Source organism: Cupressus sempervirens, chromosome 2, assembly GCF_028749045.1.
Source record: "Cupressus sempervirens isolate cs-2001-9-10 chromosome 2, ASM2874904v1, whole genome shotgun sequence".
NCBI lineage: Eukaryota > Viridiplantae > Streptophyta > Pinopsida > Cupressales > Cupressaceae > Cupressus > Cupressus sempervirens.
This window is the reverse complement of record NC_143119.1, coordinates 456,940,631-456,967,686: the sequence shown is the minus strand read 5'-3', so window position 1 is coordinate 456,967,686 and position 27,056 is coordinate 456,940,631. Positions and strand designations below refer to the sequence as shown.

The window sequence follows — 27,056 nt, the reverse complement described above, 5'->3', positions numbered from 1 at the left end:
AGAGCTTTATGGCAGGAATAAAATCAGCTTTCTTACACGATGCATGATAGAGATGTAGCCACTAAGATTGCAGATGAAGCTTTGACATTATCGGGGAGGGGGAAGAAGAGAGTTTAGTGAGCTTACCACTAGACTAAATGTGAACACTTGAAAATTTTGAATAAACCCACTGGGATATTGCTTGGAATAGGGAAACTCTACCGCATACATTGGTGTTGGCAAGTTTAGGATTTAATCTGTCAAACAGGACTTCACGCACCAGCAAATAAATACTCATAAACAATAAAAGGGAATGTGTGTATGATCACAACCCACGAGTGCACGGTCACAGGGCATGTGATCTCTTCATACAGTAGCCACCATTGTCCTCCATCATCTGCTTTCAACACCTATAGTTTGAGCAATGTTTCTTCATACTACAGCTATAATTCAACATTCCCTTAATTGCATATCAACCAAACATTAGACAGCGACTCACTTCGCTATTTGAAACTGTATGTGGGCTAAACACTACACATCTATATTTTTGGGTTTTGTCGATATTGTTTTCTTCCTTCGAAAACTTCATGAAAATGATGTGTGACATGGGGTTTTGTATAGTTTTGACGGTTTTAATTTGTACACTTGATTCCAATACAAACATTTCCCCCAAACAGCCATCATGCATTGTTTCTCCGTATAGTCTGATTTGAGTTTGTAGACTACAAGTCATAGTATACACTATCATTATCAATCTTCCCTCATGTTAATCGATGTATACTTTTCGTCTAGAAGACGGCTTTTCTTTTTTGTGGGGTGATTTAGTCGATGTACAATGTCTATTGCCATGTTCAGTAATGTTATTTCCAACTATGTATTAATTGTTCTATTATGTATTTGTAGGCTTTGGGTGATTATAGACGTTAGGTAATTACAAGTGTCAGATGACGGTTGTGTTCCCCTTGGCAACCATTAGGTCTTTTGAATAATTCTGTATCATTAGCTAAGTATAATGTCATCAACTAAACTCATATCTGTATATTCATGTGGAATAAAGACATTCTACTCATGTATCTGGTATACATTGTCAGCTTTATTATTAGTTCCTGTATTATTAAATACAGGAAAAGAAAACAAATAATATTGGTGTCATCTTCTTGCTTTTGGGCACCACTGTAATAGATAACTAACTTTCACTTTTGTATACTGAAAAGTGAGCTAAGCTTGGCCCTCAGTTGTGCTCATCAACCTCTTTCTCCATCTACTCTTTAAAAGTAAGAAAGGCCTCTTCTATAAACTTGCTGAAATAATACTCATTCTTAATTAAATGCATATATTTGAATTTCATCCTTTCCATTGCATATTAACTGCTTGTAAATCTGCAACAGTGATGATCTGCTCAAGTTGTTCTCTCTTCTTATTTTGCATTTTGCATTAAATCATCAAGAACTGTCATCCATCCTTGTTAGGACTTGTGCTTCACTCTCATTTGCCACCAACTATTGCTTCTTCCAATCTTCTCCATGAAATCTAGAGTCATGCAATGATAATAAGTTATAGTTAGAATCAATGTAACAAACAACATTCTCATCATACCTTTCAATAGGGTTATTTTGCAAATCACAATGATACATTTCTCATTCCTTTACTAAATCGAAGATCCAAGATCTCACCATTATTTGTTGATATGAGATTTCAGCAAGTGCAAACTCGTTAATAGCTTCAAAAAAAATCAGTGAAACACGGGGACTCGCACCCCCATCCCATACCTTGAAGTACTTGTCCCAGCGACGTCCCTACACCATGTACTTGAGTACCCAAGTACCCCCACCTCCGCCATACCACAACGATGCCGCCACTGGCATGGGTACTTGAATTTCTATTTGGATTTTGATTTTTGAATGTTAATATTGTGTGTGTAATATGTTACTATGTTGAATGTTTGATGGTTCTAGTTCATGTTGCAATAGCACTTACCTTAAAAAATAACAATAATAATGGAATAGAATTTATTAATAATAAGAGAATTCAATAAGTATATAAATAATAGTAAATAATTAAATAAAATTATTATGATACCAGTAAATGATAGTATTAATTATAAATATTAATAAATACATTATTAACATGATCTTAATAGCCAGATATTACTCAATTGATACACATTCAAATGAAATAATAATATGTAAGTTGATATACATGTAAATGGACAACCAATATCCTAATTGGCAGTCAATTAAATGAAAGGATTCTTAACCTGAGAAAACTTGACAAAACAAGAATTAGTGAAAAGAAATGAGCTCATATGGATATCCCGTTGGAACCAAAAGGTACAATCCTTTGATATGAAAATAAATGAGGACAGTCTGGGTTCAAGACCAATCATCATAAAAAAAATCAGTTCACAGCCAATATCCTAATCGGCAGTCAATTAAATGAAAGGATTCTTAACCTGAGAAAACTTGACAAAACAAGAATTAGTGAAAAGAGATGAGCTCATATGGATATCCCATTGGAACCAAAAGGTACAATCCTTTGATATGAAAATAAATATGAGGACAGCCTGTATTGAAGACCAATCATCATAAAAAAAAATCAATTAACAACCCATAAACAAATATTTCAGTCACGCATCATCAAGAAAAGATACAGAGATCTTTCAATTCATTAATCACAGTCCATATTCAGCATACAAGTAATTAGCAAATTCCATCAATCCAGTAATAAATACAATCTGATTCACTTCAATCAAACTCAGATTTAACAAATACATTCCTGAGTTACAGTTCATCCATCAATCAAAGGGAAATACACATTTGTGTTTTCAGATCGATCCTCAATGACATTTACCATAGTCCACCAAGAAAGAGAAGATTACCTAACGCCACCATCTGAGTTATTAAATTGCAGATTAATTATAGAAGAAATACCAACCTATTTTTAGTATCGAACCTCTTAAAGATATAATATAACAAACAATAGAAGAGCACCGTTACACAAGAGAAAAGTCCAGCAAATGTACAAGAAGAACCATATAATTGGAGGAAGAAGTTCATAAAAGCCATAATTGATTAAGAGAAGATTCATATCAGACCACACCAACTATTGATCAACTAAGATGAGATTTACACATCAAGAAATCAGGCTGTAATCAACCAAAGAGGTGAGGATATTACAGTGGTATCAAAGCATAATCCTGCTGTCTTGTGAATGCAACTTACCAACAGAGAAAAAGTGCAACAGAAGTATAAAGGGACCAAAAGGAATAATATCAACTAGGAATAAAAAGCCATAGAGTTTGAAAATCGCAACTCTCTTTATCAACTAGTTTAGGGAAAAAGGTTGCAATTAAGGGGGGATAAAAAAGACTGCGCTATTGCAATGGAAGTGAAGAGAGAACCAATGTCGGGGCACCCTCCTACATTGTGAGTTATGGAGAACAGATAAGGGCACCCTACTCCATGGCTGAGAATGCACATCCTGAATAAGTACATTAGTGGTGAATGTTGCAGGACTTGATCAAGAACATTATTGGTGGCTGTTGAAACTTGATCAAGAGCATTCTTGGTAAGTGATGAAACCCAACCACGGGCATTCTTGGTGGGTGCCAAGGGCATTCCTCGTGAGTGCCGAGGCCCGGAAAAAGGGCATTCCTCGTGAGTACCGAGGCCCGGAAAAAGGGCATTCTTGATGAGTCTTGATTTAATATCCCACTAGGATATCCTTTTCAATTTTTCCTCAATTAAATTTTCAGACTCATAAACCAGAATTCATGCAATAATGACCAGCAAATACCAGTAAATAACCAGCAACATTTACCAATTAATAACCAGAAAATACTCCAGAAATAGTTATTGTATAATAAACCAGCAATACAATAAATATCCAATCATAAAAACAGTAATAAAAGTTGGATTGGATGACATAGAAAAGAACCTAAAAATGCAACTATGAACTCTGTCGTGAATTCACCATGACGATAAATCGGGGCTACATCCAATCTACCCATTCCACCAAAGAACCTGAGGATTTGTGTCCTCAGATCCTAAATAGACGCTAAAGCTCCTTAATTTCTCAAAAGAAATCTCAACCAAATCAATATCCAAGCCTACTAAAAATGACTCCTCATTCTTCTTTTATGCTCAAAACGGTGACCATTCAGTTTTCTTCTCCTTTCATTTTGTCTTTTTCCTTCTTATCACCTTTTACCCACTTTATAATGTTAATTTGACTTATTAATAATTTGCATTAAGATCTCTTAAGCCAAAGTTTATATTTTATGAATCCATCTTCAGAATTCCTAATGTCACAAAGAAGGGGACATTACAGTTGAGGCTCAATCGAGGGCATCCTTGATGAGTGTCTAGGCTCGATCAAGGACATTCTTGATGAGTGTCGAGGCTCGATCAAGGACATTCTTTGTTATTTATGGTTCTCACCTCAAGTTGAACTTATCATTTCAAGGTTTATTGCTTGAGCAAGGACATTCTTCGTTATTTACGATTCTCACCTCAAGTTGAACTTACCATTTCAAGGTTTACTGAATTCAAAATTGTAAGCAAAATGCTATCAAAGTTGTGCACCAATAGCTACTCACATTGAATTAGCATTGCCTGAGGGAAGACTATAATGTCCCCTTTCTAGAATAGGATTTAACAATAAATAATAAAAATAGATTAACAATCGAATAAATAATTATAAAATATAATATAATTTATTATAAAATAATAAATATAATAGTAAAAATAATGAAATAACAACAGTAATATTGGAAGAGGATTTGACAATAAGAAGAGTCTATTAAATAAATGAATAGCAATACATAAAAAATATAATTGTAATTGTAATAAAATAATTATAATTATAGAAAACAATTATTAATTATTAACATAAATATATACATTATTAATGTGATCTTAATTAATAACCTAATACTAGATTTTAATGACAATACAGCTTTGGAGTAGGAATGGAATATAGTTTCGGAGTTGCGACCTATCTATGAGTGTTGGTATTTCTTACCTCCCTAGCCTTTCAATGATGAATAATCGAAAAAGACGAAATATCTTTTAAGATGGATGGTCGTCTTGGAAAGGACGGTGTGCGGCAACATGTTTGCAAGGTGTTTCAACCATCGTAGAGTCAATATCAATGATAAACTCATGCCTTTAAAGTGGCATATGCACCACCCAAAGTTTGGAGGCTTTGAAGTCACGAACTCTTCCCACTCAAGTCCTCATAAGGTAGAGACCTGTAGCCAAAAAGGTTGGACCAAAAAGGAAGCTTTTGGGCTTATAGTTGAATGAAGGGGTTAGGGTTTGGAGCGACCGTAAGGTGTGAACAGGGCATTTAATCATTATTCTCATACGTGCAATGATCAGTAGGAACACTAGAAACGGGTTATACAACAAATAAATGTTGCCATATTGCTTACGAACAATGCTTTCTCATCGGTATTGGAGGTTGAACTAGAAGAGGAGGTTGACCACAATCTAGTTGTCTTTTGAAAGCTAGGCCTAATTAGTCATTTTCAAGGCTCTTGGCCTAGTTTGATTGTTCATCATAAATGGATTTGGATTGTTAGGAGCCAGTTCTTCAAGGTCATCTGCAAATTTACTCTTTTGCAAAGGGTTTCTTTACCCTTGTTTTTTAGAATGTGTGCCATAGAAATAAGATATTATATGATCAATTGCTAGGAGAACAAATTTGCACTGATGTTAAAGCCATGGGATTTGGACTTTAGCCTACTCAATGAAGTGCTTGATAAAAATTCTTTTGTGAGTGAGGCTTCCTAATCTACATCTGCATCTTTGGTTTGATTCTTGCTTTTAAGCGGTAGGTGATTCTTTAGGGGATTTTTTGAGGGTGGATTCATCAAGTTCGCTTCATTCTTTTTTTCTAGTACCTTGGAAGAAATGGATATTGCTAAAGGATTGTGATTTAGACTTCTAAGAGCAAAAGGTATCCCCTTCAAATGTAGACCTTGTTTTCATGCTAAACATATGGTAGCCAAGTGTGATAACAACAAGGTGTGCAAGGTGGCTTCATGGTGAAAGGATGCTTCTGAGGACCACTTGGAAGAAATGGATATTGCTAAGGGATTGTGATTTAGACTTCTAACGGCATAAGGTATCCCCTTCAAATGTAGACCTTGTTTTCGTGCTAAACATATGGTAGCCAAGTGTGACAACAACAAGGTGTGCAAGGTAGCTTCATGTTGAAAGGATGCTTCTTAGGAGCACTACAGGGTGGAAAAAAAAAGCAAAAGCAAAAGAGTTTTGCTCAATTTGTGTCTGGGGTTTAGATGTAGTCATTCACAATGTAGCTAATCCCACTAATCAAAACATAGTTCAGGATGATGCAAAGGATGTTTGCACGAGCAGAAATGAGAAAATATCAAAATCTAATTTTTCAATATTTTCTATGTTTTAGTATTTTGCATTTCCTGAGACCTTTGGGTCATTTCAAGGCTTTAGAGCCTCCAGAAAGGTGTAGTGCTTTGCTTAAACCTTTTGCCACTGAATATACAACTCTTGGAGATCTTTTTAGAAAAGTTAACGATTCCTGATGTTGACCTACAACTAGAAAGTTATGACTTTTCCTAGTAGACAAATTTTTTTTAATAATATTTCTTAGTTTTGGTGGTTTGTAGAGCTCATTTTGTAATTAATTAAAATGTGGACTTCTCATTTTCATTTCTAGGGGACACTCGTGACCCTTGGGATCCATCAAACTTTGTATAAACTCTAATTTTGAATAGAATGGATCACTTTATGGCTTGCAAAAACCTATTAAAGTTTGTTGTATTCAATTAAATCACAAAATTGTAGGCTTCCCACTAGGTATTGCAGTTTGAATTCTTAATTCAGATTACTAATATATTGTAGCCTGTTCACTTGTGTATGTCCCATTGTGCACAGTCAACTTACCAAAGGTTGGAATTAAGTTGTTAATGTTATAATTCTGTCGGATAAATTATATTATATATATGAGATATATAAATAACTTGGAAAACACACAAAATATCTACAAGTGCCATTACAAGTTACAGAATATAGTATCGATCCTATTTCACTTACATGGTATTAGAGCCAGCTTATTACTACTTATTAATTTTAGAACATTGATTTTGAAACTAACATTTGAAGGAGGAAATGGAAGGCAAAGCCGACAAGACATATTTTTCAGTATTGGAAGATGAAGAGGGAGGGCATGCCAGATGGATGGAGTGGCTAATTCAAACAGATGCACATTATAACCATAAATTCTACCCATTGTGGCGCTATAAGATGGCCAACATGCTTTGGGGCGTTCCTTTTTTTCCATACTGCTAACCGCCTTCCGCAAGATACAAAGAGAACAAATCATGCGAAAATCCCCTCCTCAATTGCAACTAGATGGTATTGCTGGTGGAAGTGATTTTTCGGACAAGAGCATCGAGGTATTTCTAGATCTGGATTTGGATGTAATAGAGGAGGTTCTACTATGACTTCCACTTCCATCGCTAATGAGGGCAAAGTCTATTTCCAAAGGGTGGAACAAGGCAATAATATTATCTACTTTCAATAAGCAAAACAATGAATATCATTTTGTGATGCAAGACATGCTGGCGGAGGGATCTCACAGAATCTCCTCCTTTAGCAGCGCACTCAATCGCTGGTTTCGAATTGCCTTACCACCACTATTATTTGCTCACTACTATGGCAAATTTTACCTATGCACAGCAACAGCAGGGTTTCTCTTTTTTGTTGACTGGTACAATGCACAACATAAACCATTCATCATGATAAATCCAGTGAGCATGCAGCACAGGGAGGTGCCTGTTCTTCCAAATTACTATAGGTGCATGACAGGGATGGCCGCGGAACTCGTTGTGCATGAGTTTGGTCACTTTGATATTATTGCTTTAGGGTTCCATTTCCCTGAAATGTCAAATTATTGTATTCTACTCTACAATTCAACCACAAGCAAGTGGACGGATGTCCCTATCATTCCTAGAATTGGCTTCTTGAATATACACTCTTGGACTAGTGTCGTACACGATGGTGTAGTCTACTTTACGCGTGACTATGGTGATGAGCTTGGTTGTTATTACATTGCCTCTAACAATCTCGAGCTCAAATGCATTGAAGGAGGGTCACCTACATCTATTGCCTGCGATGACCATGAAAATAATCGGCACGCCTCTTTGCCATCCTTAGTTTCATGTAATGGGAAGTTGCTTTTGGCGGGGAGGATAGAGAAAGTCATTGGAGGATCTATATGGGGTAGATTCCCTTTCATCGAACACACTCTTGTGGGAATATGGGAGTTGCTTACTAATAATAATAATAACACACGGTATTGGTCTTTGATTTCTATTACTCCTCAAGATCTGTTAGAAGATACAAGATCTATTACTAGCATGAGATCTATTATCATACTCGATTCTTCGTACAGCGTTTGACTACATTATCTTGCTTACTACGATGGAAGTTGGATGAAATGAAATGTAGTGCAATGCTACAATTCACATGCTACTTACTGGCATCAAAGAATCGTATTGGCAGAGATTATTTAGAAGAGATTACGATGTATTTGGAAAATAATCTTGTTTAAATATTGAGGATGACAATGTATAGGGATGGTTGCCTTGAGCAAAATGTAGAGTGAAACATTCACTAAAAGGGCTACCATTGGCTGCTACTATTTAGAAGGACAAGCGATCCATGAAAACTTGAGGGAGTCAGCAAAGGATCAATTTTCTTTTTTCAAACATCTTTTGAGAGATATCGCCATTGCACTTATGTCACTTGGTCTCCTACGTGATTCTGACCTAAATCTAGAATCACCATATTTTATTTGGTATACACGTGAGATAGCAAAGAAGACCATTGTGATAACACTGTAGTTGATGTTTCAAGAGCTATTCAATAATCTGACCAGGGAAAGAGATTAGGGCATGGAGTCAAAACTTTAATAATGATAGAAAGAAGCTCTAAATGACTCTATGTGCAAAGAATATTACCAAGTGCAATGAGTGGATAGTGATCGGGTGCCGCATAGACAAAATCTCTGATGTTGAACTAAGGTTACCTTAAAATTGAGATGGCTTGCTATCCGTCAATGATCAAATTTGGGATGCGCATCTTTAACAAGCCTTGTGTTGGGGTGGATGTGATTGGGTGGCTAACTGTCCAAACCCGGAGGACATCCATCTAGTTTAGGTGCATATGGAACTCAACAAGGTCACAAGGAATATGGCTAATACAATACAATTTCATGGAAACGAGTGGTGTGTAGCTACGGTAGATGAAGTGGAAGATGTTGATTTGAATAGACACAAACAAAATTTAATTGAAACCTTTGCCAAGCTTCGATAAGATATTCACGTGCGACATTTGAAAATGTGCAACATAGGAGTTCTTATGTCTTTTGAGGAGGTCGTATGTGAATATGATTCAGATAAGTATTTATTATCCTCGGGTATTGCATGTATCTACTCATTGTAGTCTCTCTCTAATTTTGTATTTTTATAATTACTATAAAGAGCTATTTGCCTTGATCTTTTCCTTTGAATCTAAGGATGTTCTTGCAGGAAAAGAAGATTGGTACATTAGGCATGCTACCAAATATTGTGCAGACTCAACCTTATGATAGTAGCTTCAAAGAAGCTGTGACTTATGATTCATTAATCATCTGACGACCAAGTTCGATAATTTGAGTCTCTTGAAGCGAATATCCTTGATGATTGACATTATGAGAGGGAGTCTGACAGTTCACTAAAGGCAACCTTGGAGAAAGAGAGGGAGCAAAAAATAAAAATGCTTTATCAAACTTTTGATGATCTTGGTTCAGACGGAGTAGACCTTGTTGATGGATTCTCCACTAGTCAAAAACTATAATAGCTATAGGACTATGATTCATGGGATTAAGTCTCATGTTTGTAGGTTGGAAGACCTTATGCTATCAGGATACCTATTGAACTAGGGAAGCATTACATGACTTGCTACCAAGAGGTTAGAAGGATGATAACAGATTCAGAGGAAGTTTGACACTTCATCGAAAAGAACCTTTTGCTAAGAGGTCAGAAAAGGTGATATCAAACTAAGGGGGAGAAACCTTATTCTTTGACATGTTTTATGGTGAATGTTGTGACAACACCACATGACAGTAATAATGGAGACTTCATGGGAACTTTTGATGTCATACATGTATGAGCTTGTCCCCTGTGTACATCATGAAGAAGTGAGGACTTCTAAATGATTATCACTTGTATTAGGAGAAGTTGTTGTAAAGTGACGTCCTTACGATAACTTGCAGCATGATTCATTTTTTGTGAAAGTGTTTCATGTAAGGGCTTTATCTTGTAAATCAACAACTAGGCAGTTGATATCATTAATTTGATTATCTACAAGTTGTTTGTATAGATATATTTTCAGTACTTGGTGTATATCATGCCATGATATTTTGATAGGCCATTACCACATTGAGTACTTGGTGGATATCATTTAGTTGATGTTTTGATAGGCCATTACTCGGAGTATTTGGTGAATATCATTTGATTGATATTCTGATAGGGCAATGCTCATGTTACCAAATATTATATCAAATAGTAATTGGTGAATATCATATGTTGATATTCTGATAGACCAATACTTACATGATATCATATTCTAGAAATCTTCTGATCAAAGATTTCCTATATGTATTATTTTTGAAATATTACCTATGGTATAATATCTATGTGTTTTATCCTTCTTCATTAAGAGGGACTATTAATGTTATAATTATGTCAGATAAATCATATTATATATATCAGATATATAAATAATATATGGCAGATATTATATATGGAATAATTAACTTATGTTATATATATATATAACCATTATAATATATTGAGAATATATTACTTGTATTATAACTATAACTGATGTAGGTTAATATATTAAAGAGACACGCCTCTTTATATCATATATATATTCATTCATATAATAACTTGGAAAACACATAAAATATCTACAAGTGCTATTACAAGTTACAGAATATAGTATCGATCCTATTTCACTAACATAAGCACAAGAGATCCCTCAGATTATCTTCCTTTGAGACGCACACAATCATAGATAGCAAAACGACACACTAATAGGATGGAAGAATCCTTCAAAATGCTAGTGTAAGAGGCATTAAATAAACAACATGAAGAAAAGGAGCAATTTCAACAGATGCTTCAATAATGAGAATCACGGGCCAACCCAAAGAATTCAACATTGGCAGGCAAACCCCTTTCAAAGTGCAAGTAAATTTTAATATTCCAACTTTTGAAGAGAAAATGGATGTAGATGTTGTTGATGACTGATTGTCCAAGTTGGAGAGGTACTTTTGTGTTAACAATTTCTAAAATATTAAAATGATCACCTTCACCCTCCTCAAATTTGAGAATCTTGTAAAATTAGCATGGGAAGTCCACACAACAACTAATGAAGCCCAAGAAGCCCAAGACAGACTTGAATTTTTTGTGTTCTTTGATGGTAGACCCAAATAGGAAGAATTTGTGGAGCACATAAAACAAGAATATTACCCTGTAGATACCTATGAATAGAAATATATGCAATGGCAATTTCTCCAACATAAGGATCAATCAATTCAAAAGTACAAGAACACATTTGGTGCTCTCTCTATGAAGCTCAATATCAAAGAATCAAAAAAAATCGAGTTTTGAAGTATCGAGGCATTCTTCGTAGATACATTCAAACTGAAATGGATTCTAAGTACCACTGCCAGTTTACTTGCTTATTTCTCAATGGCACAACCACTAAAAACTCGCAAAATTGGCATATGTTGCAGCTTTTGACCTTATAAGTAGGTAGGCCGCAACTTTAAGTTGATCTTGTTGTGATTGTCATGAGGTAGTTCTTTTTTACCAACTCCGCCACTTAGGTCATATTGTGATATTGCTATTAAGATTTAACTATGTGATTTTGAGCCAAACTCATTGACCCATGTTTCATGAGTAGTGATTCAACATGAATCTATCTATCATGAGAATAAATGGGCGAACCCCCAGGAAATCCCAATGCTTCACCCCAATGAGTATCATCTAGATCCAATGAGTGCTAAGTGTTCAATTTATTCTCATGAGAGGTGGATTCATGTTGAATCACTACTCATGAAACAGGGGTCAATGAGTTTGACTCAAAATCACACAGTTAAATCCTAATAGCAATATCACAATTTGACTTGCTGTGAAAATTATCTCCTACTTATCAATTGATGAGCTTAAGGTGCCTTCTGATGAATGGTTCAAAAGGCACAACACTAGGTGAAGGTTTTGCAAATGTGGCTGTAAGCTTTGGGTTTAACCATGGACGAAACTTCGTAGTTAAGCGTGCTCAAGTTGGAGCAGCACTAGGATGGGTGACCTCTCGGGAAGTCTCGGTGCTTCACCCCTGTGAGCATCACCTAGATCCAATGAGTGCTAAGTGTTCCATTTATTCTCACAAAAGATGGATTCATGTTGAATCACTCCTCATGAAACATGGGTCAATGAGTTTGACTCAAAATCACACAATTAAATCCTAATAGCAATATCACAATTTGACTTGCTATGGAAATTATCTCCTACTTATCAATTGATGAGCTTAAGAGGCTTTCTAATGAATGGTTCATAAGGCACCATACTTGGTGAAGGTTTTGCAAATGAGGTTGCAAGCTTTGGGTATAACCATGCAAAAACTCCATAGTTAAGTGCGCTCAGGCTAGAGTAGTACTAGGATGGGTGACCTCCCAAGAAGTCTTGATGCTTCACCCCTGTGAGCATCACCTAGATCTAATGAGTGTTAAAGTGTTCCATTTATTCTCATGAGAGAAAGATTCATGTTGAATTACTACTCATGAAACATGGGTCAATGAGTTTGACTCAAAATCACATAGTTAAATCCTGATAGCAATATCACAATTTGACTTGTTGTGGAAATTATCTCCTACTTATCACTTAGGTCATGTTATAAGTAGCTTTGAAATGTGTTAAATCACTTACAATTGAGCTATCTGATGATCATTCACACATTCTAACAATGACCACCACTTTAATCATCATTTTTACATGGCATTGCCAATTTAATTTAAATGTGTCACATTTTCAGCTGGCAACCTATGTCGGCCACCATGACTAGTTCTCTGTAATGACCTGCCCCCTTTATTGCTCTTAAAAGTTTACCTTTTAACAGTTCTGAATTTTGTCAAACAGTTTGTGAGCAATCTGGAAACTTAGTTAAAAACTGATTTTGTAAGCTGAAGTAGGAGAGAATGATGACTACTAGGTAGTTTAGTTCAAGAATCAAGGGAAGTGTCATGTAACAATATTTTCACAAAATAGATATGACATTCAATACAAATTTGTAGAAGTTTACTATATTTTATTTACTGGTTAACAACAGTAGTAACTTTTCAGATTAATCAGTCATAGTAATGCCTTTCAAATGAATGTTGATGCTTATTCTTACATACCAAAAACAATGATTGATGTTGCAACACTAGAACAGCTTCAGAACTTCTCTAACATGTGTGGAGCCTCTGAACCCTGATTTAGCTACTCCCAGGACTGATTGGAACTTGCACTACACATCATGGCTCTAGTACAGCATAATGACAGCTATTGATGGCTGTAAATGACTCTCAAACAGACTGCAGGTCCAACATTGCCACTGTTGTTGATGGTTGCCCTACCACAACTTCCTTATGTCCGATTTATGGCTAGAATGGTACTGCTGTAACACTTCTGAAACCTGTATAGCATCTAGGTGACAAATCCAGCTTGTACAACATTCATAGTATCATGTATCACAGCTAATATGCAGGCATACACTTCCAGAAGTTGGTCAACTCGTTAAAATACTATCACAGCCATTGCCTTTCCAATCCTAACACCAATCTTCAGATTTCTGCTATCAATTCTGTACTGATATAGCAGTGATTATGGTCTCCCTTGATGACCTAGTGGATTCAGACTAAAAGCCAACTGATCCTTGGTGTCAAAATGTATTCTGTGGAACAAATAGCGTGATTACCTTCCAGTATAATGAAGACTTCCAAATGCTAGAAATGTTAGCAGACTGACTTCGAAAATGAAGCTGACTGAAGCCTGATTTTGAGCACAACTTTCAATAAGATGCTGGGGCTATGTCCAACTCAAACGTCTCGAGGGGTTTCGTCCTCACAAGTAACAGTCACATTTAAGCAACCTTTTTGTTTGCATAATAATATATCTCATGGTGTCAATCCAATGTAGCTCCACACTTTTATAACCTCGATATGAGGGAAGACACAAACAACTAGGCAATGTGGGATAAATAGCCAATTTCATCTTTTAGTCACTCAAGTTACTTTTGTCATAAAGTGACTTTAAATCGTAAAGCAACTTTATATTTGCACTTTATAATATTAAAGTGACTTTATTATGATAAGTTACTTTATAACTTTATAATATCATCAAAAAATTTAAATAAATCACTTATGTCACTTGAATTTTAATATCTCTTTTTTACATCCCAATTTTTGCCCTAAAATTTTTAAGCTGATTATAGCCATTGAACCAAATTAATTTTTCATGTTCATGTGAAATCGAATCAATTCATTATAGCCGTTGTCATATCATGTTAGTTATAGTCGTTATTTATTTCTTCATGTTCATGTAAAATTGAATCAATTAATTATAGTTGTTGCATCGATTTGATTATCAAATGAAACTAGTCATTTAAATCTAGTCGTCGTGTTCATATGAAATGGAATTAGTTAATTTTAGCCGTTGTACATTTATGATGAATGGGTTAGTTATTATAATGAAATTTCCTAACGATCACTAGATGATTTTCTTAAACAAATTATGAATCCTGAATTGATGTTTTGGCGAGAATGTTGTTTTAAAATGTTTACAGGATGAAGACCGGAGAGAGAGGGGAAGCATTACGAAACGAGGTCATCGAAATGGGATGGTCATAAGATTCAATCATCAGGAATGACAGGTTTGACCTAAAAATCCCCCTCGCAAGGTTATTAGAACTTGACAATAAATTTCTTGGTGGAACTGCATGAGCTAAAATTAAAAACAATATAAATATTAAAAATAAACAATGTTCTTACCTTAATTAAATTTATCAAATAATAATATCACCTAATATTATTTTACTCTCTCGATTAAGATCATAAATAAATAAATACAAAGTGGCACCATTACATTAGAATTATTAATCCAATAATGCCACCTTGCAAATACGTATTTATATACTTAACCAAGATGATAAAATAATATTAATAAATGGACTCTTCATCTTTCCTTTTCATTTCAATTTTTCCCTCTTTCCTTATTTCATCTTTTCAAACCAATTGAAAAAGAATTCGAATGTAATTCTTGTAACGGCAAGGAAGCCGTAAGGTCGGCTTAAAATATATTTATGTGAGCTTTGTCGTGTATCGGCACGCCATTGAGATATCCAGCTTTCCCCTTTACCACTTCACAATTTCGAATTCCCTACTCTGCTATGGTGCCAATAGCACTCAAAGATCAATATTATTTTGCATTTCTTAAACACTAGTAAGCCGTGGAAGTCTGAGAAGAAAGCGTTGAATCCAGGAACGACAAATTCAACTGCTGAACAAAGTCACGTAAGAAGACGACCAGTAATTCTTTCTTTCTTATTTTACCTTGTTTAAGCTGAACCGGTAACGATCCTTTTTCTGTGTTTTACAAGTCGTCTCCTATATGTTTTTACAGCATTTGTAACCTTCATTTGAAGTCTGTATTTTACATTCATGTGAACTGTATTAAGCCAATACCTTAGCTGAATATTGTTGTTTGTCCAAAGCAATACTCTTCAGCCGAATGTCTTAAAGTTACAGAATATCCTCAAGTATGTCAGTCTTTATAAATAATGTTTGAAATTTAAAGCTTTACTTTTGATAATGTGATACAATATCTGATAACATTATTGAGTTCACCAAGGATATCACCTAGCTAATGCCAGAATGAGGTGATGAAGTTGCAAGCTATACTAACAAAGATAAATGTTCAGACACCAAAGAGTCACCGGCCTGATGACCCGTTATGGTGAGGAGGTGTAGATGAACTTGTTAAAAAGAAATACATGAATGAAATCAGTAACCATTATTATATAAATTAAATCTAATGAAAATAGCTCATGCAAATTCCACTTTCGAAATTAGTTGTCAAGCTGAGTGGTGGAGATCGCGTTATAAACCCACATTTCGAAATCCTTGGCCAGAGTGGTAAAAGGCAAACTTGCCACAACAAATTGATCATGTTGTTGTCCTGACGCTTCAGTTATTCATTCGAATAACTACTAGGACCTCAACTCACCTGATTACTCCAATGGTTGGATCAATGAACGTCCCGAGCCCAACCTCGGGGTAGAGAGGGTCGTTCTCTTAATTTAGAACCTGTAGGGATAAGTAAAAAGGTCCACGGTTGGGAGGTTAAGCCTGTGATAATGCTTCTCCTCTCACTAGAGCCAGAGCTTGGACAACCAATCTAGAAAGTCTCACAACTAAAAACTATATGACTACTTAACCTGTAAGTTTAGTATTTTTTCCTTTCAAGCTGTAAGTTTCATTTACTATAAAGTTAGATATTTCTTTAAAAAATTAGTTAGTTGTTCATGAGCATTTCAATCTGCATTTTCATTTCAGTAAACCATAATTAGATCAGATTTGTTTACAGCTGATTACATCAACTATTAGTTAATGATAAACTTGTTCAAATAGAAAAGTAATGTAGACTTAAATTTCAGATTTTTAAACCGCTATTGATTTCTATGTCATGTGAAACTGAACTATATTTCAGTTAAATAAATCATGAAGTTAGTTAGTAGAAAACCAGTTGTTACACTCTTGAAATACTTGTCTAATTGCCATGTCGTCTGAAATAGGATTCTCTCCTCATAATTCCCCATGTGACCAAATACACTTTCTAAAAATAGGAAGTGTCCATCTCTATTACTGTTGACTTACTATACATAGTAAGTATGGCAAATGGAATCCAAATGATATCGAATGAAGGCCAAATCCATAAATCCCTGAATGTTGGAGATGAATCAACCTTAGAAGACCTTCTAACCATCCTCATTAGCCTACATGGATCCAATATTAGGCTAATCCCTGAAATTTTGATGCTAGCAACAAATGGGGACATTACATTCTCACTCTTTTTCAATGTCATTACAAAATTGAAGGAGTAAAATGAATTGCATTTGAGAAGGTTTGTGTTTGTCACATTTTCCAACCATCTTGACAAATTGAATTATCATTTTTCAATGGCATTTCCATCGTCAAGAGATAAGTTGCACTTATGGTTTGTCTTTTATTTCACTTGTAATACAAATTGACCACCATCACACTTTGAATTGCAGCTTTTCACTGGCATCCACCCTCCATGTGCACATACTTTGGCTCATTCCCGCAAACCATTGTTGAGTTCCTCAGCCATTGTTGCCAATTTGATTGCACATAATTTCTAGTATACTTTCTTAGGAAGGGTGGAATTATTAGCAACTTTACACTATCATCACTAGCTAATTTTTTACACTAAAACTTCTCTACCTTACCATCGATAGCTGACAGATGTGCCTTTTCTTAAATTGATTCCTACTTTATTGCAATTGCTTTCCATCATAGCCATTTACAATCATTACCTTTCCTTAGTTCAAACATTGGAAAATGTGTCATAATGCACACACAAAATCATTTATTCATGGTTTAGCTTGACCAAATATTTGCCAATTTAAATTTGGTGATCAACCCTTTGTTTTCTTCCTCTATTCCTTGTCATCCACTAACATGATTTGGTTGCACATTTTAGCTAGTATGGCCGCTTTACCTAACCATCACTACCTTAAAAATGTGCCTTTGCTTAATACTCAAACAACTCACTACTTAATTGCACTCTTTTGCCATCATAACCCTTTGTGATCACAATATTCCTTAGTTTGATCAACCAAGGAAAATGAGTGACAGTGAACAAGACTTAATGATTTTATTTCATCATCTAGTTTGCTAAGATGCTCGCCAATTTTGGTTTAGTTACCAAACCTATGTTTGCTTCCTTCTTGCATTGACATCCACTAACATTTCACTAGGACTAAGTGACCAAAGAACTCCCTCTAATGTTCAATAATCTTACATCATATCCAAAACCTTCAATAGTCCCTCAATCATGTAGCAATGCTTGGAAATACGTCTTCATCATCTTTGTTCGCTATCTCCTCGACATTGAGCAACCATAAAAATTGTTAGCTTTGACAAAAATAGACAACCATTTGCTAGCATGGCAAGTTGAAAAATAAGATGGTTAACTTACCATTGATAACACAGCCAAAATGACATAATTACCAATTATAAGAAAAATATTGTACAGGTGCCAATTTTGGAACTAATGAACCACTACAAAAGCAACTCCTACACCATTAAACTAAGTTCTTATCAAGAATGAACCACAAAAACTTCAAATCAAGTTAAAGAATGTGAAATTGTGTGAGATTGTAGCATATTTTAGTTGATTGTTTAGCGAAATTTCTCACAATGGCATGCAAATGACTACAATCAACCTTGCTTATTTATGACTATACAATACATTGAAGTTGGTTTCTATCTAAAGAAACTGTAAGTTCACACATTGTATCTACTAATGACAAGAAATCAAGAGTAGAGATATATTATAATGGCCCGGAAATTGAGAAGAGTTGTACTGAATACTCTTATCAAAATCAAACAAACCTAATCATACATCATTAGAGGGGAAAGGTTGTCAATGAATCAACTATAATTGAATAAAAAAATATACATAATGCATCGTAATCTCAAGTATCACAAAGAAAGGTTTTGTTCCCTCCAATACTAGAAGTTTTCACACTCGCCAAACATAAATAGTCTATTGATTAAAGTTGCAAAAATATTTTCACTACTATGAAGGTCACCAAAACTATTGACAATCAACGATCCTATTCAAAGTGCATTTACTGAAGTACAAGGATCAACTAAGCATTCATCCTTATGTCATAGGGAATACCATTCAAACACTCATGAAATAGTTCAAGAATTCAACAATCACATGCTAGCAATACACTCCAAATCTAACAAGAGATTCATACTTATACCATACAAAATAGTAAATACTAATAGTATACTATTCAAATACTAATGAAATTATTTGTTTTCCAATAACATAATAGTAATGTTCAAAAGATCCACAATATGAATAGAATATGAAAGGCACAAGCAAGATTAAGGGTTATCTCTTCATTTGAGATAAAATATAATAAAATAAACCCTATTTCTACCAAGTCAAATCCCTTTTACTTCCCACAATGTCTCATCATATCCCTTTCTTAAGTGGCCTTCAACTCCATCAATATTTTTCAGCAAGTTGTTGAATACATTTTGAATCTCTTAATAAAATACCTCCAAACACATCAAAACAAAATACAAAGATTGTTTCAATGAGTGGAAGTAGAGGAATTTCCTCCATTTTGCAGATACTCTTTCCACGCTCTCCCCTAACAATGATAAGTTGATAAAGTCTAGTCATTTCTGCGATGCTCTCTTTATCACTAAACTTCATCTCAACAATCAGGACAATAGTGCACATCACAATATAATGCTCTTGAAAGTTATAAATGATTTGCCATCGTGTCTTTGTCTCTTTCAACCTTGAACCTATGTTATCAAATACAAGAAATGCAAAATGTGACAACATCGTAATGGAAAATGGAATTTGAAAACGTTTTAGATAAGAAACAGTATACACACACACATATATATTATTGTTTATATTATTTTATCTTACATAAGTTTATGTTAATAAAAAATATATACTAAATTTTGTGAAATTAAAAAATAATAATAAGATAGATAATAAAATATGCTTTGTGAAATATTGGGAATGCTATTTGTGTTTAGTTTATTTTACACTAAACAAGCTATCTCTAGTTTGAACTCTTGCTGAAATCAATCTTGAGAATACAATTACAAGGAAAACAACAACAAGGCAGTCTTACTTAAAATCACATGTTCAAAAACTAATTGTTAACTCGAAGTAGGAAGTAAACCCCTATAAGAAGTAGATTTTTGTTTCTCATAAACTCCTCCATAACTGCTTAAAAATGGCCCAAACAACTTACAAAATAGTTGTTAAGGGTTGTTGACAACAAAGAACACATTACAGCATCATGATGCAAAATGACACTTTACCATCACATTTCTGGTAACAAAGCCGTGCCTTTAGCCCACCAATATCATATTGAGGTAACAAATATAAACCCATCTTCTTCAACATATTTGTGTATTGCCAATGTCAATTAAATCATTATGGCTAATTTGACTGATATTATTTTGCCATGTCAAATTTGTTAAGGTGCATTACGTTTCTTCTATTCTGAAAAATGGAATTAAAATATGGCCTAAAACCTTTTACGTAGCAACAACCAAGTAGAAAATGAAACAAGTCTCATAAGATATGACGCAAAAATATCCAATCAGTATTTAAACTAGTTAGCTTGCACAAGGCCAGCAAACACACAATACAGGAATGAAATACAAATGAACCGAGAAACAAAAATGATTCACTAGCAGCCATAATTGGGAAGATTCCTATAGTTTAGGTAAGCACTACTGCTATATCTTTTAGGCATTCTTATTTAAATAGAATAAAATATATAAAAATTATGAACCGTCCACAATATGCTTTCAACTTATGTTCACCAAATCATAGTGATTTCAAGGTGTGCCAAGCCCTCTTCTTTGTTAAAAAATTCTCGCTGCATTTACAGGTATGATTATGTCAAACATTTCAAGAGTGTTCAGGAGGGTTCACTATATAAATTGTGTTTGTATGCATCATATACTAATTATTATTATTATTGTGTTGTGCTTGTTACAGTTGAATGCTACCCAGCAATCCAATAAGATTCCAGCCTTGTAATGTGAGGTTTTCACACCATCGCCCCATTGCATATGGGGACCCCCTCTTTTGTTTTAAGTTTATGGGGTAAAGCAATTTTGGCAATGATTGAAATTTTTGCAAGCCTTTCAGAAGAAGAGTTAAACAGAAAAAAATTAACAAATTTTGGTTATGTCAAAAAATGGGAAGAGGGGACAAAATCTGTTGTGTGTGGAAAATTTGAAATTTGATAAAATTTGGCTACAAAAATAAAATAAAATAAAAAATTTTAAAAAGTTGAGAAAATAAAATTAAAATTGAGCCAAAAATACATGTACTTGCCCGAGTGCATGGTGACTTCCGCACAATACATGTACTTGCCTAAGTACATGGTGGTGTGCACTTCACTTTACATGTGCTCACCAACGTACATGGTGACTAACACATGCTACATGCACTTGCCTAAGTCACCCTTGATTTCCACTAATCATTTAATGGTTTTGCCCAAGTGCCTAGTGGTTTCCACTTATTGATTAATGGTTTTGACTAAGTGTCTAGTGGTTTCCACTTATTGATTGATGGTTTTAACTTTTTTCTATGTGCCTAGTGGTTTCCACTTGATGTTTAATGGTTTTGTCTAAGTGCATAGTGGTTCCACTCTGAGGTTAATAAACAATCTCAATTTCAAAACCACCCTACCTCTCGTTGAGTTTAATGAGACACTTTGATATTTTAAAATTTATTAGGAGATTGTGAAACATGATCGAATTTCAACGATACGAATAACTCAAAAAAAAAAAAAAAATTTAAAATTTATATTATTAAGGAGAGAAAACATGAAAACAAATATAGTAATAATAAATTATAAAAATAAATAGTTCTGAAATGGATGGAGATTAAATCTACCTTGACTTTGCAAAATATGGATTGATTTTTAAAATGAATTGATTGATTCATCCATTATTGCATTGAAATTATCCAAATGGCATTGATTTTAACAAATAGAAAATTAAAATAGTGGAAAATACATAATAAATGGTAACAAAATAAATATTTTCCAATCAGATTTGCATTGCCCCATTAAATTATTTTTATTGGAAATTAAATGGCAAGTTTGTGATGATTTTCTAAGTCTTATTGCAATTATCATTTAAAGTTTTATAATCATTTACAAGTGGTGACTTGTCTTGCAGTTAAGATGGTGAGGTGGCATTATGACTTTTATTCCGATTGTATTGGCCCTTGTTTCAGGTCAATCCTGGTTATTCGCTATAATTGGGAATCCTATATAAACCTCACCTCTCCCATTTGTAAAGAGGGACTTTTTGGAGAATTGTCGCTGATAAATTTGCTCTACTTTTCATTGTTGTGTCTTGCATGGTGAATTGTTGTGATCAAGTTTGTATTATTGCATGGTGAACCATATTTCCTCTCTTAGTTTAGGATTCATTTTATGTTGTTTAGAAGTAAGTTTAGTTGGATGGAAGTCTTTGTGGATATTTACTTGTTTGACTCAAACAAATCCAGGCCACTAGCCTCTTGATAATGGTAAGAGTGCCTTGCGTGGTAAGACAATGAAAACACTTAACTTTAATTGATGTTCACTCTTTGGTTGGCATCCATTTGACGGGATTGGAGAGGAGATATTGATTTGAAAATCATTTGTGTATTCCTCAGATGCTTCCACTAGGTGGTTGGAGTCATTGATTAAGCTGCATCTAGTAGATTCTAGTTCATCCATGATCCCTTGCATTCATAGAACAAGTAGAAGTAAAAATAGAGGTTAAAAGCTTAAGTTGGAGTTGAAGTGGAAAAGTTGAACTATAATTACATTGTAAATTGTAAAGCCAAGTCTTTAAAAGTGCAAGAGTTGATATCCGTTGAATGAATAACACTAAGTCCTTTTGTGATAACCAACATATCACATCATAAAATTGAGTGAAGTCCACAACTAAGAAGGAACCTTGAAGTCATTTCATGATCTTACTTTGCAAGCTTTGCATGAGAGATGACCTTATATCAAGAGAGGATTAGATATTTGGCGGTTTATCTTGGAACATTGAGTATTTGATTATGTATGTTGTAGTGGAAGAAAACTCACATTAACACCTTGAAGGGTTGAAAGCTTTGAACATTTGAAGTGTTTAGAGTAGGATCGCTATGTGGCTGTTGTTTGTATGCATTGTATATTTGTTATTATTTATCACGTTGTGCTCGTTATGGCTGAATGATTCCCTGCAATCCAATTAGGCACTATTCTTGAAGGACTTGATCCTCCATCCACAATTAAATCATAAAATTAATCATACATTACTATAGGAGTTACTTTTGGGATTTATTCATAATTCAGTATCAAAACAAGGTAGTTCAAGCAAAGCCTAATTTATTGAACCATTAACTAAATGATGTTCAATGTATTACTCCATGTATTTATACTTTGCCAATGCCTAAGGAAAGATAAATCATTTCCAGGATTATAGTGTTGTTTAATCTCCACGTGCATATATAAATTATTATCAACTATAATGGATTTTACTACAGTAGTTGAGCTTAGTCAAGTAGCTATCATTGATTTATCAGCTATAGGGAGGTTTTAGTACAACTAGTTGATATTAATTTAACGATAGTTATTGATCTTCTCACAACTGGGAATAGTTGTTGTGAAGTGCACTAGTTAGTTATTATGTTTGATTTGAATGCCTATTTAGGAATACCTCTAGGAACACCCTCCTGGATTTAATGAGAGCCTACAGTGAAGATAGCATTACTCGCTCTCATCAATTCAGCTTTAACCCTTTCACAATCTATAGATTAACCCCAATTTTGCCATCTTGAAGAATCCCTTGGCCTAGATTATTAAGTTTTAGGATATTAGAGGAATTGTTTTGGGACCCAACAAAGCCAAGCATGGTTTTATCAGCAAGCTCGTTACAGCATTTACCTATTCCTGACAAGGAGTGACAAAGTAAATCCATGAATTTCAGCACAAGCTTTACTTAAGAAAATGGCAACAGCTACATTCTCATTGCAGAGGATTATACATACTCAGGCTACACATGGCATGCCTGAGAACAGTGTTAGCAACAGGGATATTAGGTTCCACAGCTCCTTCTGGTAGGAATTATTTTGTTTGACTGGCACCACACTCACTACCAGCTATCAGCCTCAATCAATTGAACAGACACATTTTCCAAAAATTAAATCACTATGGCATCAAAGAAATACCAAATTTATACCTTCAGAAAATTCTGATAATTTTAAAAAAAGAATATTCTTATAGTAAATAGATGTAAATACAACATCGTCAAGATTATACCTGGCAGTATGGGCAAGGTTTTTTGCTCCGAGACAAGCTGTTCAATCCATGGGATGCAAATGAGACCTGCCCATTTATTGAATCATTTTGTTTTTTGCTCTGTTTCCCAGAAGCTGCAGCATTGTGCATGAAAAATGACTTACCCTGCAAAAACATTTATTTTGTTGCAAGAATCAAACATCAACATTAAACTAAGAAATAAAACTAAGCATACCAAAAACTTTAAGGTTCATGGTTCATAAGCTATATTAATATAACCTAAGCCTCTTAATTTGTGTGCTTTAGCAATAACCCTCCCTTGTCAATCTTCAATGTAGTATAGATTCATCTAAGCAGATTGGTACCTATTTTGTTAATACAGTGGAATTAATATTCTACCAAGATGTCATGCAAACTCAAATAAAAGCAAAGCAAACTGAAAAAGACACTATTTTTCATGGTTGTCACTCTATGATAGTTAGCCAAAAACCATTGGCATAAAAAGGCTACATAAACTGCATGTGGGTAACCTTCAAGATGAAAGTCAGTCAATGACTGATTACCAATTTGAATTTACGTGGATTTCAATGCACACCTATTATACTTATAGAGCTTAATTTAGTACCAATACATATTAACATCAACTAATGGATTTTTGCTCCACCACAGCCTAAAGTAGTCACCTCTCATACTTTTACTGGACAATATCGATATGCAATACCCTGATATTATATATATATATATATACCACTCCAACTGCACCATTCTTCTATTTTAAGTAGATTTGTGACTGATATCTTACTGCCATAAACATTTGATCCCTAAGCTGGTCCAAACATGAATTGACATATATTAGAGAACACACGAAGCATTCAACATCATCAGTCATCTTCACATTAATCGGACCATTTCCCTTTGTTTTCTACTCTCAGAAACTGCACGATTGAGCACAAAAAATGATCCCAAACACATGATATCATAAACATTCAATTCAGAAACAAAATTAAAGAAAACTAAAATTTAGACAAAGCTTAACACTTACAAAAAGTCTACATTGTGCTACAGATTTAGAAAACTAAAATTTAGACAAAGCTTAACACTTACAAAAAGTCTACATTGTGCTACAGATTCAGCTATGCACACTAACAAAGCTATCTGAGGAAGCCAATTTACTGACAAAGTACCATGCATACTCAGAAATAAAATCAAAGTTCAAAAGAGTCATTAAAAACCTATATAAAACACTTGCAACAACATTCTAAATAATAATAATAATCTAAAGATTCGAAGAATGATGCTTACATAGACTAACGAAGTATTTAATGAGGTACAGGTTCATCCAAGCTATCACTGATTTTTCTGACACTTAATTTCATGACAATACATATTCATGCCATGGTAATATATTAATTACCAAGGATATCACATTTCTAAATTAGTAAACTATTTTTCAGTTTAGATAGTTATGTAGCAATTAATCTATTCTTCTGCCTATAAAATAACAATGCAAATATTCATATGTAAACAACCAATGAAGTACAGTAAAAATCAATTGCTATTCTGTCCCATAGTTTGGAAACTCTGCAACTACTCTCTGAGTTGCCAAGTTCTGTATTTTTTTCGCTGGGCAAGTTCAACTCTTGTGACTTTATAGACCAAAAAATAATAGGTAAAAATATCGAAACAAGTCAAATGCTGATTAGAATCTCTCTTTCACATGTCTTTGCCATAAAACCATGCATTTTATGATTATCTTTTGAAATACTGAATTTTCATTTATAGATTTTGTAATTGAATTTTTTCAAAAAGAAATGTTTCTTTAAGATATTTTAAGTACTTTCTATATTGTCAAGTATTTGCCAAGTTTCTGCCAAGTTGGAAATTTTAAGCTTGCCGAGTCCTCCCCAAGTCCAAGTCTGCAAACAATATTCTGCCTCTCCTGGGCCTAACAGTGGCATCAGACCACCAGGATGGTTGTACATGAGGAGCAGATGATTCTGTGATTGTGCACTCATGAGAAGCCAGTGGATGCATGTTGGTCATTGACTTGTGATTTCTAATTAGTTGAGAGACTGAGTCATCATTGATCACAGATCTGTGGTTTCTGATCTACTAAAAAGAAAAGCTGTTGATATGCACAACTGAGATATAAATATTCCTCTAGTTTGTTGATTGATTTAAGGTGCTGACACTCTTCCCCACCATACATTGGATTTACTCTTTCCTGTTTAACTGCCGCATGGAAATCCATCAGGGTAACAAATTAAAAAATGTATTGAAGCTATTCCAGATTTGTATGAACAAGTAAAGGTCGTGTGTGGGAAGAGAAGCACATCTTCTGTGCGAAGCTATTTTTTCCTAATACTGCTAGCACTGGTGATGGAATCAAAAGATTTTCCTGATCCAATCAATGGAAGTGCTGGGAACAGCAAGAAATAGATTGTTAAGCTTATTTTTTTAAGGAATGTGTGTGTTGCTGCCGCTGTATCTGCTCATTCAAATCGTTTGCCTCTTTCCTGAAAAAAAATTATTAAATTCAAAAGGTGAGGACTGGCAATTTCTGCAAAACACATAACAGTGTGAAGAAAATTGGATTTCTAATATGTTATCATTTGTTTTCTGATGATCGAGGAAGCATGGATTAATGTCAATGGTCTGATCAATAATTTAGTTTCAGAAAGACAGTAAAGATCATAGTGATGTATAAAAAAAAATTGTTTGACTGTTCCCAAATCTTTCTTTTTTTTTATTATTTATGAAGTAATATGGTTATCTTGAGGTGTACTAGGAGTGTAATTGATGTTATAAGGTGTTTGTCGTTTATTTCCTTGAAAACAATCATTTCCATAATAT

The 27,056-nt window shown here is 34.3% G+C and overlaps 1 protein-coding gene across 3 annotated transcripts in view; it reads right to left on the bottom strand.

Moving 5' to 3' along the window:
• The window catches only part of LOC149573020 (DNA-directed RNA polymerase V subunit 1-like), a 323,206-nt gene that overhangs the window by 280,052 nt on the left and 16,098 nt on the right, over positions 1–27,056 (bottom strand). For all 3 annotated transcript variants that reach the window (XM_089814168.1, XM_089814169.1, XM_089814170.1), the window contains one exon: positions 24,225–24,368. In XM_089814168.1, coding sequence (XP_089670294.1) covers positions 24,225–24,368 — 144 coding nt within the window. The remainder of the gene's footprint in view (positions 1–24,224; positions 24,369–27,056) is intronic.